Source organism: Gobius niger (assembly GCF_951799975.1).
Source record: "Gobius niger genome assembly, chromosome: 2".
Taxonomy (NCBI): domain Eukaryota; kingdom Metazoa; phylum Chordata; class Actinopteri; order Gobiiformes; family Gobiidae; genus Gobius; species Gobius niger.
The window spans coordinates 19,767,635-19,789,053 of record NC_136853.1 but is presented as its reverse complement, the minus strand read 5'-3'; the positions used below and the strand labels follow the sequence as shown (position 1 = coordinate 19,789,053).

Below are 21,419 nucleotides of genomic sequence, written 5' to 3'. Positions count from 1 at the left end.
TCCATTCATTGCTTGTCATTTGATCACTATTGCTGTTCTTTGACTGAGACACTTGAAACACATACTGACCACTGCAGAGACAGCAAACCACACCAGTAGGAGTTTGGGAGATGCTCTGACCCGCTTGTTTTTCCTTAATAACTCAGACCTTTCTGTACTATCTCAGGAGGAAGACAAAATGCCCATCATGACACCCCCTCATAACAGCAGTCTGAGGAAATATTTTGTCTTATCCACTTCACCCGTAAGGGCTCATAGTATAGAGCAGACCAATATGACTTAAAATTAAGGCAGTACTATGTAACTCATACCCCTAGAGGCCATAAGCGCCACTGCTACGGTGTAGCATGTTGCGTTTTTTTACTCATTAATTGTCCGTGAGAGTAAATACTACACTGACAGAAAAGACAAAGAGAGAGAGGGATATTGTACATCCAACTACACAATGGAGATTTATTTTTTCACTCAAACTTGGCTGTAAATACTGTTTGAGTGGCGCTAGCCCGTAGTTAGCTTTGCCCATTAGCCTGTTAGCTTCTTCTTTGTGATTCTATCAGTGTGTTACCCCCAGAGGAAAATGATTTATTAAGGTAAAGTTACTTAGTTCTGCTTTAATATCACTGTAAAAAAGATAAATATTGATCTCATGATATAACTCGTGATATTCAGTACAAGACACCAAACTAAATATTTCACAACCACGACCTTCAGCCTATAACTCATTGAAGGCAATCTTATTCCTTGTAATAATGTAAATAATTTGGCTTGGCTTGAAAAGAAGCTTTGCCACGCACCACATTGTTACTTACCATAATGTAAACAAAGTCAGTTTGACCTTGTCTACATTGACCCTGTGCAGGCCAACCACACAGCTCGGTTTCTGTGTTTGATTCCACTAAAGACTAAATATAAACAGCATATGGGTAACGTCTATGCAATCATTACAGTTTTTAGCGTCTAAAGAGCCTCAATGTGTGTGTGTGTAAGCGCATTGACTTGCCTTCTGTACGGAATGTGCAGTATAAATAAACATGCCTTGCCTTGCCTTCTGATCAATACAGCTGCTCTCCTAATCTGCCAGGTGCCTGAGATACCGTATTAAAAAGTCATATTGCCTCCAAAAACATCAGTGGTATTTTCATGGACGCTTTAATATGTCCCAGCCCTATATGATGCTTCATTGTAAATTTACTGTATTTTATATTGTATATCTTTCTGTCGTTCACTTACGACAGAAAGGCCTGCTTAACAAGGTCGGGTGCAAATACTGTAAAAGCACTTGGGTTCATTCCCTCTCTTTGGCTGCATGCCTTCGGTCACCCCCTTGCTTGAGCCAGGAGTCTTATAAACTCGAGAGCTAAATTATTAAACATATAGTGATAAAAAGTGAATGATGTTGCCGGGGTGACCATGGCACATTTTTCCAGTGTTTTGCATCCGCATAGGTCAAAAAGAAGTTGCATTTCATTTCTGTTACTCTGCCAATACAAATATTCCTGGAGCAGCTTTTGTCCAAACATGTCTTTACTTTCGAAGTGTGTGCTAAATAATGTACGAACAATAAAACAGGGCAGGCCTCACTCTTGTTTTATTGCAGAATAAAAATAAAAAATCTCTCTTTGTTTGTTTACAGTTTTATGATAATGATTAAACTTCGCAAAGCAGTGTTCACCATGGTTTGTTTGTATATTACTATATTCTATGCAGCTTATTTTCATCTTAAATTTGAAAAGAGTACTTAGTAGAAAAGAGTACTTGAGAAGTACTTATCTGTAATTTACATTTCTAAATAATTTCAGATAATAAAGTTGGTACTTAGAGATTTTTAATCGAACAGATGTAATTTTGTGCAATCTGATGCATTTTAGATGGCTGTATTTTAGTTTAATGAGAAAAACTCATGCTACATTATGATAATCTGCCAAAGGACTAAAATTAATTATAAAAAGCAACAAATTTCAAGTAAATTGGTACTTGTTATCTACTTTATTGTCTAATTCAAGTGCAAAAATAGCAACATTTTACTTAATAGATTATTTTTTTGCAATGTTTTAATCTGGTACTACTTTTATAATTCTATTAAAGGTATTTATGTAAAAACCCTGTGATTTTGTTTCCCAGTGGGGCCCCCTCAGTCCTTCTGCTGCCCGTGTCAGCTCCGGCCCTGCTCCTGTACCATCTGCGAACTGTACATTGCATTATTCATTCACACCATACTCGGTGGTGGTAAGCTACTACTGTACACTCAAGTAGCTGATGTTCAAAAGTTAATTTATTCAAGATAACGTTTCGGCATTGCCTTCTTGAGATCATTTCGTTTTTTCTTGTTTGAACCACAGTGCATGTGGATGCACTGTGGTTCAAAAAAAAAGAAAAAAGAAGCTTCCCTGGGGCAGACTCACGGAAGCGAGGCTGTCAATCTGCACCATCGGCCTCTCTGATCACAACCACTCACTCACTACATTCACTCAGGCTTCCTGGTGTTTCCTAAACGGTCTCCCATCCAAGTACAGACCCTTCCTGCTTAGCTTCCGAGATCTGACGGGATCAGGCAGAGCAAAGGTGATATTAGCCACTAAAGCTAAAACGTTTGTCAGGACTCAAGGTCTGATAGGGAGGAAATGCTGCACAGTAGAGGGAATTTATTTATTTATTTATTTATTTTGCCAGAATTGGACTTCTGGAAGGACTTATCTAAGTCTTTGTAAAGAATCCTGACGAGGAGGAGAGAGAACAAGAGGGCTGTGCATGCTCCTGCTGTATGAGGGACTTGGGAGCGCAGGAACAGCCACTCTGTCCTCCTCCTCTCCGCCCTCTCACTCTTTATACCACGGCCTAGGAAGAGATGGAGAGTCATGGATGGAGAGTCGTAGGTTTCCTCCAGGTAAAACATGTGCAATAGGTTAATCCTCCAACCAGGTGTTTCTGACCATCAGCCTGGCTCCACATCTGGAGATGGGTCCCCCCGGGCGGTACTGCCGCCGCCCACTGCTCCCAGCGGCGTTGAAAGATGGCTCAAAGGACAAAGTTAGTTGTGCAGTTGTTGTATAATGACAAAATAAAGCACCTTAACCTTAATATGGGGGTTTAAGACAATTTTAGGAGGGTCTTGAGATTGTGATTGAAGTCATGATTTTGTCACACTGGTAATTGCAGGAGTATGTGTTATTGTGTCATTTTACTTCTTTATCATATTTTTCGAGGCAACAGTGCTTTTCTTGACACTTAATCCCTGTATTGTAAGTATGTTTTGTGACTTAGTTCCCTGTGTACTCACATCTATGCCAGGAAATCAGCGCTGCCAGAAAACTGTCCTTGTGTTTGCAGTGAGTGTAATAATGGCTCAGTGGTCAGTGTGGTCAGTGTGGAAAACAAACAGTGACCCACAGCTGAGCGACTGGCAGCTCCTTGTACCCAAACAAAGACCTTACACTGCTGGACCACTCTGTCTGCTCACTCTGTTCTAGCCCCTGTCCAGCCAAGGCAAGTTTTAACACCACAACATTTCCAGGACCAACAAACACCTCAAAGGAAAAGTTTGGAGTAAACAAAAACTATGGCACTACAGCAAAATATGGTCACAGTTGGAGAATTTTGGCAATTACAGCAACCAGCTCAAGTGAAGTAATATGGCACCACCGTGTTTTTGAAATGTATCATGCAGTGACAAAGTCTGTTTGCTTTTCTTAAGGTGTACTCTGCCAATTTCACACATGGTTTGTTGGCTTTACACATAAACTGAAGCTTACCACTGTTAACAGATTGGTTTGGAGATATTACATCGGTGGTGTTTACTTATATCAACCCGAGGTTACAATATTATACCATTCTTGTTTGTTTACGAACTATGACGGAGGGAGGTGTACATTTGTAATTGTTAGTTAGTCCAAAGCTTCTAAGTCATGTTTTACATCCCAATTCTTCACATGGGCATAGCATATTTCTCAACTTTAAGGGAGAAATACTGTTCCCAATCCCAGATGTCTGCTTTTACAATACACTTACATAATATCCTATTCCACAAACAGAAAGTATAGGGCCTCTCTATACTACCATGGTGAAACTTCCTAATCATTTAAGTTGCTGTGTAAATTACATTTAAAGATCTGCTACCACCTTTTTTTCCTGTTTTATAAACTTTATCAAGCTGCTGCGTCACAAGAAGCCTCTGGAATAGAAATTGTTCTTTACACATTAAACCAGAGGTGTCCAAACTTTTTTTCACTGAGGGCCACATACAGAAAAATATACAAACAACTGGGCCGCATTCAGAAGAGGTCAGATATATGACTTCACCTCTATTGTATTATAGTTAGTTCAATAAAATGCTATGCTTTTTCATTGATTGGCCGCAGTTGGCCCATGAGCCGTAGTTTGGATACCCCTGCGTTAAACTCAGCCGAAGCATGATGGAAAAGGCTGTGTTGAGTGAGTGTTTATGTGTCCTCTTGTGTGTCTTACAGGAGAATGCAGCTGTCATGATGGTTATGCTCCTGACCCTGACCACGCACACCTCTGTGTCCGCAGTGACTGGGCCCGCAACGAAGGGTAACCTCTGTCTGCTCTATTGTCCAGCACTGTCACATAGAATATGGAGTCACCTGGCGTAACAGCCTACATATCATACATGTCATAACTGTAAACTAAATATTGTGTTTTTGCTAGAACCAGAAACTGTTCAATTTGACTTTAATTCAGTTCGTGACAAAAGCCAAAACCATCGTGCAAAAGCCTAAGATTATCTTTCACGTGGCTTTGATATTGGCTGCCGCACTTAAAATTTATGCAATTTGCACTTAATGGTCTAAGACATGCAAATGTACCTGTGCAGTTCCTTAAATGGAAGTGACTTGAAAAGAGGGGCAAGCAGTGCACAGATGAAAAGAGGAGCAGGAAGGCGTAATAGTGTGTAATGAATCAAAACAGAAGGGGACCAGTGATGGAGTGAGACATAAAATGTAGCCGCAGTAAATGAAAAGTGCTGGACTGGAATGTGCTTCTGAAAACAAGCAGCACCACTCTGATGAGTCCACTCGCTCACTCTGGCCTCGTTTGAGTCTGGACGCGGTCAGTTCATTAGGAGGTCTCACACCTGACCCAATGGAACCGGGCCAGCGTCAGATCAAATGTCCATTCACTGCACTGTTGTGAGAGATGGTGATGCAATGTGTCAAAATATGAGCTTCTAACATGTTTCTTTAGCCCAGGTAATTGACAGTGGCATAGTAGCTGAGTGGGTAGTAGCACTTTGGGCTAATGGCAAAAGAGGCCCTTTGTTGAGTCTCAGACCGTGTTGGGCCTTTCTCTGTGGAGTTTGTTTGTACTTTCTCTGTCTGGGTTGGTTTCCATAGGGTGCTTGGGCTCCTTCAGCAATCAATGACCAAACAAAGCTCAATGTCTGTCTGGAGATCAGGCGGGGTTGAGCTTTTGCTTTTGTGCAATCTTGAAATATGCGCACAACAGGTATACAGGTGAAACTGGGATTTTTATAATATTTTTTATACATTTTATTTATTTCTGTAATAATTCAACTTAAAATGTGAAGCTATGATATAGACTCATTACATGCAAAGTGACATAATGTATCTTTGTTATAATTTTGATGATTATGGCTTACAGTCAATTTGCAAAATATTCCAATTTTGTGAGATTTTTAATAGGTCATGTGATGATGTCATAATGGCAGGTGGAGGGCAGGGGCCAATACAAGTCTATGGGAGGATTACAGTTTTTTGTAAGAAATCTTCAAAGCGAAAATTGTCGAATTATTTTCCTCAGTATTAGCCTGACCCAGTATGATAAATAGCGATCTAATGTTGTCCTCTAACAGGCAGTGATTGGATTCATAAACCTGCCACATTATTTTTATGTCTGAAAGTACTTTCTAATAAGACTGTGAAGTAACGCCGACTGTAACAAGTGAATTTCTCCTTTGTGAGATTAATAAAGGTTTATCTTATCTTATCTTATCTTATCTTATCTAATGGACAACATCACGCATGAATATTGTCTCCACTTTGGGACGCCTTTCAGAGAAAATAATGAAACACTGACAGAGAAGACAATGAACTTTGAGACAGTTTTTGTTTCATGTGAATTTTCCCAGTAATGACTAAGATGTACGGCAAAAATTATGAGAAAATATCTGCAGTTCACCATTTACCATAGTTACCGCCATAGAGTTTTCAGTTGCCACCCACCTCAATTTTAAACTATTAGAATGTTGTGATGTCACATGAACGCAACCTATTTGTGTTTTTTACAAGATGAGCCATAATAATCAAAAATATAACAAATAAAGGCTAATACATATCTCGCTTTGCATGTAATGAGTCCATCATATAATAGTTTCACAGTTAAAGTTGAAAAACAGATATGAATGCACTTTTTAACGATTTTTTTTAATTTTCCGAGTTGTATTGGAGCAGGGACCTCCACTTCTGAAGTAAATTTACAAATTTTCTTGGGGTTCAAAAATTAAAGTGCAATTTGCCGCTAATTCCCCCTCCAGCGGATGGCCGGCTATGCTTTTATGGAAGATCTTTTGTGTCATCAGATTTCTAATTTTAAATCCCGAAAAATAAAATGAAGAAATTAATAGTTATTTTTTGTAGTCCTTAAAAATCTGTCACAGAGTTTGCGGTACAGACTTATAAGTGTTAAAAAGCCAATCTGAGTATCACACACTTCAAGCCAGCCTAAAACCAAATCTGATTCCCTCTTCCTGTTATATGAAGTTTCCCCATATTATATTGTGTAATCTCCTCCCCTGTACTGTCTTCCACAGTCCTTGGCCCTATGCTACGCTGGAAAAAGGCTATGACCTTGTTACCGGACAGCAAGCCCCAGAGCGCATCTTCAGGTGAGTCTTTACTGCTGCTATGAGTGCATGTTCTGTCCATCTTTGTCTCCTCTAACACAAAATGCAATGATGTTTTGGCTTGGTGTTTCGTGACTGGAGGTACTGGAGGCAGTGAAGTAGTGTGGGCATAGACAGGAGCCTGTTCTTAAAGTGAAGTCTTACTCCCGAGTTTTCTAAATTGCCCGCGGGGTAAAGTAGAACAGACTCGTTTCAAATGCTTTTACTGCCATTTTTGTTCTGGAGTCGTTCTTGATGGGGTCAATGTCCTTTTTCAGGGACATAGCATAAAAGACCTATTCACTGCCAGGTTTCATAAGAGGGATTTGAAATCAATGTGGTCTTATTTGATGGTCAGTGAGAGTTCTTCTTAGAGTTACTTTACCCACAATAAAATAGCAGAATTATTAAGCGAAAAAGATGGTGCCCCATCAGTCAATATAAAGAAATTAATTGACCTTAAATTTGACCTAATTTAGCACTGGAAGTAGTATTTGTATGACATGATTCCACTGTACAGTCGTTTTACTGCCGTGTCCCTGGCTTGTATCTGTAATAAGGTGCTCACAGTACTACCACCTACAATTGCCTACATTTTCACGGTTATCCAACTTCTCTTCACGCTGACCTTGCTGCGTGAGCCTCTCACTGTGACTCCAGTCAAGAGTTTTACGGAGCCAAATTCACAGCGCCTACTCTGGTGCTTGAGGCCATCCACCTATGCTTCACGCTGTGTGCGTTGGGAACATCAAAGAGCATCTACATACACACTAAAAACATAGATAGGAATTTCCAGCTGTACAGTATTTTACTATGAGTGAGGAAGAACATTAAATTCGAAAAGCCAAAATGATGAAGTAATCTGATATTATCCAGCCCATATGATACATCACAGAGCAAGTCACCATGCTATTTTTAAAATGATGACCAGATGGTTTTATTCCCAGAAGACTCGACTGTATCCCTGCAGCGCGACTTCATAGGGATTTACTATGTAGGGAAATTGGTTTGGACAAAGACATCTGCTAGCCACTGAAAGCTTTTGATTGTTGCATTTTGTGAAATCGCTGTGGAGAAGAAACACACAATAACAGATATAAACTTACTAACAGTGTCAGGTAGTGTTACTTTTAAAAGTAACTGTACACCTCCAGTCACCAGCCCGTTACACTGGTCAAGTCTGCGGACGACACCACCCTCATTGGGCTCATCTGGGACGGTGATGAGTCCGCCTACAGGAGAGAGGGGGACCGGCTGGCGTCCTGGTGCAGCCACAACAACCTGGAGCTGAACGCCCAGAAGACAGTGGAGATGATCGTGGACTTCAGGAAAGACACAGCTGTCTCCCCTCGCCCTGACTGACTCCATCAGCCCCATCTCCTTTGTGGACTCCTTCCGTTTCCTGGGCACCACCATCACCCAGGACCTCAAATGGGAGCCAACCATCAAGAAGGGAGCCCAACAGAGGATGTTCTTCCTGCAGCAGCTGAGGAAACTTAAGGCTCATTCATACTTCACAAGATGCAAGAACTTCTTGTTCTTGCACCCTGAGCTGCAAAACAAAATGAAGTACGTTTTGTAACTGATGACGGTTCCATGGCGACAAGGCAAAAGTGACTTCAAAAATAATGGACGTCTTATGCTCACTCCTCCCCGTTTACCATAATGACCACGGCCGTGAGGGAATTCATGGCGGATTTACAGACTCCCCCTCCCCAACTCTGACGAAGCATGTTCCTAAAAAGGACACACGGGCGGGATTTTCACCGTAGACTTGGCCTTGCGTGACGTGTAGCTCGCGCTGCTCCTATGCTAGCAGTCCAAGCCTCAAACCAGGTGTTAAAGTTGTTTTTAAGGTGTCTAAAGTCCAATGCTTTTCAATGGGGGCCTAGTGGCGATATGGAGGTACTACAGCAATGGCGGAGCAATGGCGGCCCCCAGTGTCGTGGTCATAAAGCAGAGCAGCCAGCGCCCATTGGTCTGGGCTCATTCTACACATTAGGACATTGTTGGAACATGTAGGGGGAGGAAAATGCTTAATTTTAACATTTTTAAACTCTGTATAGTCCCTTTAAATGTAATCTTCTTATGCATGCCCTTATAGTTTTAAGATTTTATAGTTTACTATTTATCTAAGCTATGTGTTGTATGTTATATGTTTCATGTTGCACGATTGCACTAACAGTAACAAATAAAACAATTCTGATAAGTCTGGGAAAAACTGCAGTAGCCAAGCCTTAATACAAATCAATACCGCAGCCTTTATTTGCTGATCCTGTTTTCCGATGCTGAACATTTCGAAGCCATAAAAGCCCAACCCCAGCAAACATCAACTTCATAGCAGTAATTCTAAACTGACCTTTACAAACGACAGCAAAAGGAAGCGGCGACATGCTACAGCCCCCCTTCAAAAGCAATTAAACACATGATAGTAAGAAAAAGATGAACAAATTGGCCTTCACAGAGTCAACAAATATGGTGAGTGCGCTCCTGTAAAGAAGAAAATACGGCCGACTATGAAAAGCGTAAAGATTATAAGCGAAATAAAGTGGATGCGTAACTTCTTTTACTACGCGCTGACAGAAGCCTCCGACGCTTGTAAAGTTGAATAGCCTCGCTTCTCCTCTCCGCTGCCCGAGCACAAGTGCCAGGTCTGCGGCCGCACTGGGAGCAGGGGAATGCTGAGGCGGACAGAGGAGATGGCCCATTACTATGTTGAAAAAGTAAGTAGTGCTAGATTACTTGGGTACTCAAAACTAATGCATTACGTTACCCGTTACTGTTTACACTTGGCAAAGACTAATGATCCAAATGATCCACTAAATCATTCCAAATACATTTCATAGTTTTTTTTTTTTTTTCAGGTCTGTTAAACCTCCAAGTAAACCTCTCTCTCTCTGAAACCTCTCCGTTAACCGCTAAGGCATGTACAGAATCTTGACAAGTGTTTTTTTGCCACAACAGGTCCTTCTACAGCCTGGGCCAGGGCTTGTGGCTGCCAGTCAGCAAGAGCTTTGTGGTGCCCCCAGTGGAGCTTTCCATCAACCCCATCGCCAGCTGTAAAACTGATGTACTGGTGACCGAGGATCCGGGGGAGGTCAGGTACGTCACAACGCATTTGTGAAATTAATTTTCGGCCCGACAACCCTTTCACGCAAACAACTGTTACTGCAAACATCTTACCGGCACCCCTCACGCAAGACAATTTTGTTGAGAGTTAATTAAATGTGTCTCTTTTTTAATCAACATTTTTACTCGGCTAAATTCCTGTCCGACACATAGCCAACATAACAGGTCAAATGTGATCACTGGAATTATAATGTATACATGTTTTGTATTTGACAAGCTGCATTCTGACTAAACTTTCTATAAAGGAGAAAGGTAAAAATGATTCTTAAATTAAAGTGTTACTCTCAGAGGAGACACAGATTTGGATCATGCAGTGGCTGGCTGTGCTCAGCACAGTGTTGTTCTCTCTGTTGCCAGACAAAAGGCGCAGAGAGGGAACTGCAGTGAACAGGTAAACGGTCTGTTAGTGAATTTATCTGATCCTTTCCTCAACTGTCTCTCTTTTATGAACAAGGGAGGAGCACCTCCTCTGTGCTCCTGGTTTCTGCCCTGATGTCCATGTGTACATTGTTTTGGTTCTCCGGTGCTGTGCGTCTCAGTGCCTATAGTGTAAACAGAACCATGTGTGCTAAAGTGGAGCCTTTAGTTTGTAATGAGAGGTGCTTGTATCTGCTGTTATGGATCTCCAGCAGCTCCGCTCTGTTTAAAGAGGTTTAAAGAGGCTGCTCTAAAAATGCTTTGATGGTTTGTTTATGTCACCCTCGGAAAATGCCACTCTGGGCGCCCATACCAAAAACCGCCCCTGGAACTTTTGATGTTCGCAGTCCTGCTTTTATAACTTGACTTGTGCCACTCAAATAGGAGCTTAACAGATCTATGGCTTTTGAAAATACATTTAAAAAATACAGTTTGCTTTGAAGAATTTCATGGTGGACTGTGTTGAAAGATTTTAGGAAATCAATGCGTACAGCTCCCTTGGTGTGTCTCTCATTCAGAGAAGCCTGTTTATGTTCAGTGAACTGAAGCAATGCAGACGGGGTTGACCACTGGGGTCGGAGACCATGTGGCAGTCAGTGAGTTGGCTGTTAGTGTCAAGGTAGTCTCAAAACAGAGAAAAGGACTTAGTATTTGTACATCAAATACTTAGGAGACAAGGAAGCAAATGTAGGTCGATCAGGAAAAATCATGCATGCTGCCAACACTTGCAAAAATATGTTTCATTATAGACAAATATTTTATTATAATGAGAACGTTTCAGCACTACGGCCTTCATGAGGCAAATGCATCTCAATGTAGTCTACAATATTTAATCTTTCACTCCTGTGAAGAGTCGGGATGCTGGGAATAATTTGACTGTTCTCAGTCAGCGCGCTTGGAAAACAAACGCACAGTCTAAATTATTGCAGGGTTAATGTCAGGTTATTGTGTTGGCAATCTCTCTATCACAAATGTTGGCAACATGAAAGGGTTGTTTTGTCATCCAGTGAGGCAGGAGCTGGCATGCATCACTGCAGCTGAACAACACAAAGCAATGTTTCTGTCAGAGCGTCAGCAAGCACAAAGTAACTTTCACTAGAACGTTAAACTAACAATTGGTATTCAAAATGTGTCTAGTGGTGGAAATAATGTGGTGGTATTCAGACTAACAGGGTATCAAATCACTGTTTATATCAATCCCTTTATGTTTTTTTAAAATAAACTTAACATGCAAAATTGTTTGCAATTAGTTTTTAGACATTCCTAATTGCACATAAATAAACCATTTGTAATTGCTGCAAAATGTATAACTTCTCTTTCGAAGGCTTCCTGCTGATTTCCTCTTTGTAGATTTGAGTAATTTTAAGCCATTACTTCCGTTGTGGCTCTTTTTCTCTGCACAGGTATTCGTACATGATAAATAGAGCACAGTAGGTTACGTCACAGCTGCAGGTGCAAATCAAGCTTTTCAGCAATGAGCATGCACAGTTAGTAGTACAGAAAGTCCCGACATTCATCTCTGGAAATGTCCACTATTGAACTGAGACACTTCCTCTGTTTGGCTATTTAAGGCTTATCTAGCTCTGATATGGATACTTTGTAAACATTGTGAAATAGTAAGAAAGTAAATTACAAATCAGTGTGTTGAGTTCATGTTGTCATGATTAGTCCCTGCAGGATACGATTATCATTCATAATGCTCATAATAAATGCAGACAGCTCATTAGCCAAACTGTTTTGTACCAGTCTGTCCTCTGGGAACACATATGGTCGTAAAGGCTTCCAGTTTGTGCTGAGTTTGTCTTGATAGACATGCTGATGAGCTGAAATGTATAGCAATTTATGTTTACCCATACACTTTGATGGAGGGGGAAAAAAGCTAATACATGAGCCAAGTAGCAAAGTACATTTAGAAATAATATACTTAGACTATATGTTCATGAATTTAACAGACAATGTGTAAAACTGGATAAAGTAGGATTCCAGTCTGTTTTCCAACTGATAATGGTGATCACAGAACCTTTTGTTCAAACATAAAAACCTGTCCGGATGACACTGCATATTGTTTTGAACATAATGCATGAGCTAAAAGTATCTGACGAAGTTCCAGCCCGTATGAATCTTTTTTGCATCATAAGTATAATCAATATTACCTCTATGCTGCATGCCACACTGCTTTGATTTATGATAAAGTGAGATGTGAAAGACATAGGTTGGTTTCCTGTGGTTATTTCTTCACCACGAAACCCTTATTATTTATGATTTGATAAGCTCGACATAACAGTAACCATCATCTAATCCGAGATGAGTTTCTGATACAGATGCAAGACTTAGTGTCTGGCATTCCCAATATGAGTTTGAGTATTGTGTGCTGAAAACAAGACGTTCTCAACGGCGCGTTAGAACTCGACATTGAACTTATTAAAACGCTTAAAGAGCTGCACAGACATTTAAACCGATTCAGAAGTGGAGCAGACCTAAAAAAAAAAAAAACTAGTAATCAGTTATCAAAGAAGTAGCTAGATGTCCTCTAAGAAGTAATCAGTAGTGTAATTACTTTTATGGAGTAATCCCCCCTGCTGGTGATGACCTGCAGTGGTGATAAATGGCCACACTGACTGTGATCAAGTGAACCATCAAAAAGTGCCACCGCCAATAAATCAAGCCGCTGTGAGGCCCACACACCGGCTAGAAAGCAAATCCATAAATTATTTTCTGCTTTCTCTGTCACCTCACATTTACAAATGTGCTTCACGACTGGTGCAGTGTGACGGAGTGCTTAGCTGACAACAACAAAATCTCTTATTTGCTCTTTGATACTGTGGTATGGACTTCAAATGGTCTTGAAGGTTCTTTTTGAGAGACACTTGGTATATCACTTCCATCTTCCTCAGAGGCCTCGCCCCACGTGCATGATGCGTCTCTTATCAGATGTTCTTACTGTGAAAAACTTGTAGTAAAACATGTATTGGGGAAACCGGATGGACATTCAATAACATAAACAGGATTGAATGTCAGAAACGGGAACATCAAAAGGAGTGCGAGAAAGAGACAGCGGGACGGCAAACCAGATCAATCAAACAAAAGGCCACACAGGAGAACCTCTCTGCAAAAGGGAAACCCACATTATGGACTGGGAGGGGGGCGAGGACCGTGGGTATGGAAGAGCTCAAGTACAAGCGCTGGATCCGGGAGGCCATTGAGATCAGAAAGCGAGGAGTAAGATCCATAAACAGAGAGTGGCCACACTGACAGAAGCAAGAAAACTGTCAGTGTGGCCACGCCTGCGGAGAACATCTGATTAGAGACGCATCATGCACGTCGGGAAGACGGAAGTGAATTCCCAAGTCCATCGAAGCGCCTAAGGTATTTGAACAAAACTTTTCCACCCTTTATTCCTTGAAGCCCCCCCCCCTGCGCGTGCAGTAGTCAGGACACGTATGTCAAACAAACAAACTGAAATTGGAGTGTTTAATGTACCTGTAGTCCTTACTCAGTGATATTTGATGATTTCTCACCATCTATTTTGTTCAAATGATGTAATTCAAGACCTGACCCTCTGACCAGGCAAAGCTCTGGGCCCCCCTTGCAATCCCAGGTGGGGGGGGGGGGGGGAGACCACTGTTCTAGACAATTAATACAACTTGGGATATAGCTATCCCATTAATCACACCTTCATGGAGTGTACTGGTGCCCATCAAGAATTTCACTATTTCTCTTTTCTGTCTCTGTCTCTGTCTGTGTCTGTGTGTGTCTGTGTGTGTCTGTGTGTGTCTGTGTGTGTCTGTGTGTCTGTGTGTCTGTGTCTGTGTCTCTGTGTCTCTGTGTCTCTGTGTCTCTCTGTCTCTCTCTGTGTCTCTGTGTCTGTCTGTGTCTCTGTCTGTGTCTCTGTCTGTGTCTGTGTCTGTGTCTCTGTCTCTGTCTCTGTCTCTGTCTCTGTCTCTGTGTCTCTGTGTCTCTGTGTCTCTGTGTCTCTGTGTCTCTGTGTCTCTGTGTCTCTGTGTCTCTGTGTCTCTGTGTCTCTGTGTCTCTGTGTCTCTGTCTCTGTCTCTGTGTCTGTGTCTGTGTCTGTGTCTGTGTCTGTGTCTGTGTCTTTACCCTGCTTTAAACCCGTCAGAAATAAACAGCAGAGGATTAATGAACTATTCTGTATATCCATCCAGTTTACAGTCACATTTCTTGTGCAGTGAACTTCCCTGCAGTGATCAGACAAAACAGAAGGAAAATGGGGTCTATTCAGTGACGAAGGAGCTTGATGAGAGTCAGCATATTTGTGGGGTGTGTAGGAACAGGAGCATTAATCAAGTGCAGGGGCAGACCAATAACGCGGCCCGTAATCACGTCAGAGCTGCTCTCTAACTTTGGGCGGCCTCGCCTGGCCATTCATCATCGGCAAAAGCAAGAAGCAGAGAAGGAGATTCATAACAAGTGCATTAGTCTGTGTTTAGATTCAGGCAATGTGTGCAGTGAGGTCAAGAAATAGTCTCGAGGCCATCGTGATTAGCTAATGATTTGGAAATGATTTAGCCACAGGAAATGAGTGAGGTTTTTTCTTTCTTTTATTTCAAATTAAAAAATAAATATATCCCACAGTCTTTCAGCTTGATGATTGATGGTTGTGCACAACACCAAGAGTTCCTATTAATCAAACTCAAATTGAAAATCTATAGTCGACGGATGAAAACCTTTGTAAATAGTATTGCTTTGCTATAGCTCTTTTTGCTCTTTCCTTGCAACAAGCTCTTTGTGAAATGGATTACTTCTCCATCTTTGACTTACAACTCCCTCAGTTCACGAGAGCCAATCAGCATGCAGAGCACAGCCCCAGCCAGGCCATTCTTTCTGGCTGCCTCACCTCCCACACCCTCGGTTTGCCTCGGAATTAAAGAGTCGTTTGTCAATGCTTTCAGAGGCTGGCAGAGAGGACAGACACGGAGAATGCCATGTGCTGCCTGTCAAATTCTGAGAAATTAACTTGCAAAATAGAGGGAAAGGGAATACATGGCAGAAAAAGGGAGACTTGTTGAAAGAGTACAATAGTCGGACAAATTCTTTCTGGCTTCAATGAGTTGTAACTGACGACAGCCACAAGCTTTAAAAGTGGGCACAATGGTGGAGTGGTGTCTGTTTAACCCTTTTTTTTCCTATTCAAAATCAAAAGCCCGTACTAGTGACTATAGACATGCTATACTATCAGAAACAAATATTCAACTGCTTACATTTGTAGTACAATCAAGACTTAATCCTAAAAAGAGATTTAAAAAAAGGGGGGAAAAAAAGAAATTCACAATCAACCTGTCCATCCTTGTGTCAGCCTTTGCACAATAAAACTAAAAACACAGAAGAGCAAGTGTATTACAATAGCATTTTTCCTCGGGCTCCCGCAAAATCCAATTTCAACCTTTTAGTCCTCACAATTTCTGTTTGGCAGCATATCAAATTTAGTTTCATTTTTATGCCAACAGAACTACACACAGTTGGGCCAAAATACACCATCACGCTTTTCTTCTATTCAATGCCAAACCCAAAACGGTCAATCCATCGAAACAATCTTTCTCTCTGCCATGTACCACCACTTACCCACAGGGCGGCTGTCTATCTGCCTGGCTCTCAGCATCATGGACAGCTCCTGAGTGGGAAGGGGTCCAGTGCCCTTCAGGGAGCGTGCTATATCCTGTCGTGTTTGCAACTAGCCACCGTAACATTTTGGCTGTCATTATATTTAGGGCCCCACTCTCAGGCTGTGGAACATGGCCAGATCCTCATTGACACTTAGCCTGCAGGTTTGAACTCATTCAGTGTTTGAAGTGGGGGGGGCTCTGGCAGTGTAGAAAAAGAGGGGATTTTAAGTACCAGACAAAGGGTCTTCAGCTCAAATTGACAAGTTTGATTATTGTTTATCAGTGCATGTCAATGGACATGCGTATGAGACGCATGTCCTCCAGATTGGAGGAAAGGAGACACAAAAAAAGTATGCACTGACCTGAGCTGGGATGAAACTGGGAACATTGTATATGTGATCAAACACTTGCTATAGTGACGAAGTACTGTAGCCTTAAAGGATCTGTATCATGCTATTTTAGCCATCCCAAAGTGAACTATAGGCATTTATATGATATATTGTACCTCTACCGTGGAGTACTTTTTGTATTTTTGTGAGATATATCAGTATTTTCTGGGGGGATTTTTCCAAACCAGAAACAACGCTTTGATCAGTTAACTTCGCCCGCTCTCCGCTCATGCAACATTAGCAGTAAAAGAAATATAAATGTCACAGCAATAAGTACCTAACAATGCAGTTATAAGGAGTTGACATCTGCAACACAGCTTCATAAATGGCTAGCACACAAGCTAACACGCATTTTGATTGACTCACCGCTCTGGCCGCTCCATCGGGTGTTTACAATATGGGACTCACGTGGGTTATAAAAGTTAATCCACTTTGGTTCTGGCGAAGGTTCACCAAGCAGCCATTGGTGAAGAGACAGTCACAGACAAACACTATTTTGGCTGATGGTCACTGAATCCCGGAACGAAATTCCAACTTCTCTGACGTAAAATACCTCAGAGTGTCACAACGTTTTCCAGGAGAGGACGGAGCAGCTGCTCAGAGAGCAGGATTCCGGAGAATTGCTTATAACTGCATGGATGAAGCCAACAAACACTCTGGGAGTGTTTTTGATAAGGAAATAGCATTACAACATGGCTAAAAGCTGTATTAAAGAAGTCAAAGACTTGAAAAAAAAAACTTTTTTTTTCCCAGCTCAGGCTTCTTAAAGAAATAGGCCACCGTTTTTACATACCGAGATATGTTCTTACCTCACTTTAGCCGAGTTAATATATCCCCGTCTGGTCTTTGTCCGTGCGCTCTGTCACGCAAACGGAGCACATACGCAGCCTCTCCCACATGTCATATAGCTCCAAAAAAGCTCACTATATTACTATATTGTGAGGCGTAATGATACGAGGAGCAAAACGTCCGCGCAGTAACTCCTAAAGACTTCCCCCCGCTCACTTCCGTCAATAACCTTTAGGAGTTACTGCGCGGACGTTTTGCTCCTCGTATCATTACGCCTCACAATATAGTCCCCCTTTTTATCTGCTTATAAAATCAACATGTTACATTTCTGTGTAAATATACTTCGCATGAAAACACTTCACGTAACTTTATTTAAATAGGGAACACGTGGAAGAGCTTGGTAGCTTCTATCGTGAGCTTTTTTGGAGCTATATGACATGTGGGAGAGGCTGCGTATGTGCTCCGTTTGCGTGACAGAGCACACGGACAAAGACCAGACGGGGATATATTAACTCGGTTAAAGTGAGGTAAGAACATATCTCAGTATGTAAAAACGGTGGCCTATTCCTTTAAAGGATCTATATCATGGTATTTTAGCCATTCCAAAGTTAAGTATAAGCATTTATATGATATATTGTACCTCTACCACTATGGAGCACTCATTTTTGTGATAAAGTGTTTTCTAGAGGTATTTTTAAAACCTGGAAGACACAACGCTTCGATTCAGTTAACAATTTCCTCCCGTCTCTCCGCACATACAACTTTACCGTTATATAAATAAACAGCAATAAGTGAAGTTACTTCACGATGAAGTTATAAGGAGTTGACATCTGCAACACAGCTTCATAAATAGCTAACACACAAGCTAATATATGTTTGAATTGACTCACCGCTCTGGTCCATCGCTGTTTACATTATGGGACTCGCGTTGGTTATAAAAGTTAATCCACTTTGATTCTGGCGAAGGTTCACCAAACATCCATCAAGAGACGGTCACAGAAAAAACACTATTTTGGCTGATAGTCGCTGAATCCCGGAGAGAAAAAAAACAACTTCTGACGAGTGGCCTCTTCTTTAGGAAGGTTGAAAAAAGTCCTCGTAGCCAAACGCGCTTCTTTTTCTCCGTGACATTATCGTTAGGTAAGAATAAAGAACAGGTGTGTCCAGAGTAAGTCATAACGAGCTCCATCTTCACAGCTGCAGCGCAAACATGACGTCTCAGGGGTGCGTTTGTTTTGGCCACAGCTGACCTGGAAGCACCTAGGACACATCTTTTTTTTTTTGTTTCTTTAATTCTTTCATACAACAGAAATAATGAAAAAGCTGGTTTACAAATTAAAATCAGGCCTTAAGCATAGAATTAAGACATTACATTACAGACGTTGAGCACTTCCGTTCCGCTGTGACGACTGAGCAGGTCAGTCGTTCACCAGGAGAGGGCGGCGCAGCTGCTCAGAGAGCAGGATTCAGGAGGCTTACTGAGAACTGCGTGAATGAAGCCACAAACCACTCTGGGGGTGTTTTTGATAAGGAAATAGCATAACAACATGGATAAAAGCTCCAAAAAGTCGATTTTGCATGATATAGGACCTTTAAGTGAAACACTACTTGCCTTTAAACCAGTTTGAACAGGTTGTCCATGCATTGATCACGACTCGCTTGGATTATTGTAATTCTTTATACTTTGGTCTCAACCATTTGTCGATTCACAAACTCCAAATGCAGCTGTACACCTGCTCACAGGAGCCAAACGACATGAACACATCACCCCTGTTCTGTCTTCTCTCCACTGGTTACCTGTTGCTTTTAGAGTTTTTTTATTTATTTATTTGATAGGGACAATGCATATTGATGAACAGTTGCACATGAGCACTGTAAATATGCCAGATTATAGCAGGGATGCTAGTTTCCATCTGTAGTCCCTAGGCAGGCAGCACAATTATTTTAAATCCATCCGTGGACTGGGGCCACCTTGTTTATCTGAATTGTTGTCTTTGCAGGAGATAGAACTTTTGCAGTAGCAGGCCCTAAACTGTGGAACTCCATCCCTCTGAACTTTAGACAGGCAACTTCAACTGAGAGCTTACACTAAACACTATCAACCTTGGTACATAGGCCGACCAGGAAAATCCCACTGAGTTTAGGAATCCTGCTCCCCGGAGGAAACCTAAGCAGACACGGGGAGAACATGCAAACTCCACACAGAAATTTCCCGACCGGCTCGAACCCGGGACCTTCTTGCTGTGAGGTATGAGCGCTAACCACTGCGCCACCATGTTGATATTGAGCATTGTCAGGGCGGTATGGAGCTGATCAAAATTTTAGGACCACATGTCGTAAAAAAGCCAAATCTGTGCAAAAAAGTGGACTCGAGAACGAGGAACACAAGTCGGCAGCCCAAGGGAAGAAATAATTCTCATTTTAAACATAGTCGGGTTGTGGAGCTGCATAAGCAGCGCCATCACTGCTGAGGTGGGACGCAGTAAGACAGTCATTTTGAATGTCTTAAAAGATCCTGAGGGTTTTAGAACAAAAACGTCAAGTGGAAGATAAAAAAAAAATGTCACCAGCACTGAGCCGGTGGATCCAATTGGCTGTCCGATCCTCGACTCAAATGAAGGCCAGATAAAAGAAATGTGTGCATGATATAATGTATGATTGGCAATATGGTATGGGTGTAACAATGCACCGTGCCGTTTTAGTCTATTTAATAGTTTATATAGCTTATATTTCTCAATTTATAATGTCTGTGGTGCGTGTCATGCGTGTATGATCCAATATGAGTCAGATCCAATCTTGGTCATAATCCAGCCTCAAAGGCTTTGTTTTAAAAAAAAAGTACAAGCAGAACGTGGTCCAGGAACAGCCCTAACACGAGCCTCAAATGTGCTGCTCTGTGTGTTTTTTTTTTTTGTGTCACTTTAGAACGATTTAGGTTTTTTTTTTTTTCAAGGACACATTTTGTTATAAAGTATCTATGCACCTCACCTACACTCCAATCATCGCTTAATCTGAAGCTGCACCTCCGCAACAGCCAATCACCGCAGCAGCACATTCCTGCTTCAAACAATCATCGCCCAGGATTACCTTTAAGCCCCCTCGTTCATTGCCTTGGCCATTTCCCAGTGTGCTGCGACCCACATCCGCCCCTCCTCCACCTGGCCTCACCTTGTCCTCCACTGATCCTCTGCCACCACGGACTCTGGGGGAAGACTTCTCAGTTCTGAGTGCCAAATGTGATAATAAAACTCTTTAATGCCGTTTTGTTTCTGTGAGTCTTTTCAGGTTGAAATACCTCAAGTAAATAAAAGGCAGAGATTACAAGGGCTCTCTATTTCTTTGTGCTATTTGTGCTATTTGTTTTTAAATTAGATCCACATACTGTAGAGGCAGAAAGCTTTCCAAATCCTCGTGCTCGGCCGGACATCTGCCTAATCACTGAAGATCTTGCCCACTGTTTGTTGAGTGGACTCACCCCAACCCTGCACTGCTCCCTGTGGTTTTGTTGCTTTTAGTTTCACTTCCAGGAGGAGCACAAGGGACAGGACCCCCCTCTGTGGCTGTGACAGCAGGGATCCACAGCTTAGTGTGTGGGCACAGTGCAGCGTGCTCAAGTGAACAGCGGTTCCACAGCTCTGGCCAAATTACTGTCGGGAACTGCCAACTGTTTGTATGTGTTGTAAAGCCTCATCCAGGGCATTGTTTTTGTTTTTGTTTTAAGCAACTTTGGATAAATTATGTGGCTTCATTTTACTTGTGTGTCTCTTCTTCACCTGTAAACTTGACCCAAGACTTTTCTGGACAGTTTTGGCTTCTTCTTTTATACCTTCTGATCCTCTTTTACCATGACGTTTGAGTTGTCTGGGAAACATCAATAAACAGGCAGCGTTTGTCCTTATGTACAACGGCCAAGATGGGGTCAGTTCACACTGGCATGTCCCACATGATACGTGTTTGCTTGCAGACTGTCCAGTGCAAGTCCAGTTACTATTACATATTATTATTAGTGTCGGGACTTTTTTCAATTAATACCCATTGATTATTTGCATACGGTTTAATGCGATTAAAAATAATAATCGAAATGAATTACACTTTACTTTAGCTGCACGGACACTTTTTTCCGTTTCCTTTTGTAAGGTTTCCTTCTTTAAAGCCAAAGATATTTTTACAGTCAAACTTGTTTATTCACACAGTAAAGCCGACATAAACTTATTT

At 41.7% G+C, this 21,419-nt stretch overlaps 1 protein-coding gene across 1 annotated transcript in view; it reads left to right on the top strand.

The window, feature by feature from the left end:
- astn2 (astrotactin 2) overlaps positions 1-21,419 on the top strand; it is a 294,590-nt gene that overhangs the window by 182,956 nt on the left and 90,215 nt on the right. The window contains exons 8-10 of the mRNA XM_079580868.1: positions 4,464-4,548; positions 6,788-6,862; positions 9,824-9,961. Coding sequence (XP_079436994.1) covers positions 4,464-4,548; positions 6,788-6,862; positions 9,824-9,961 — 298 coding nt within the window. The remainder of the gene's footprint in view (positions 1-4,463; positions 4,549-6,787; positions 6,863-9,823; positions 9,962-21,419) is intronic.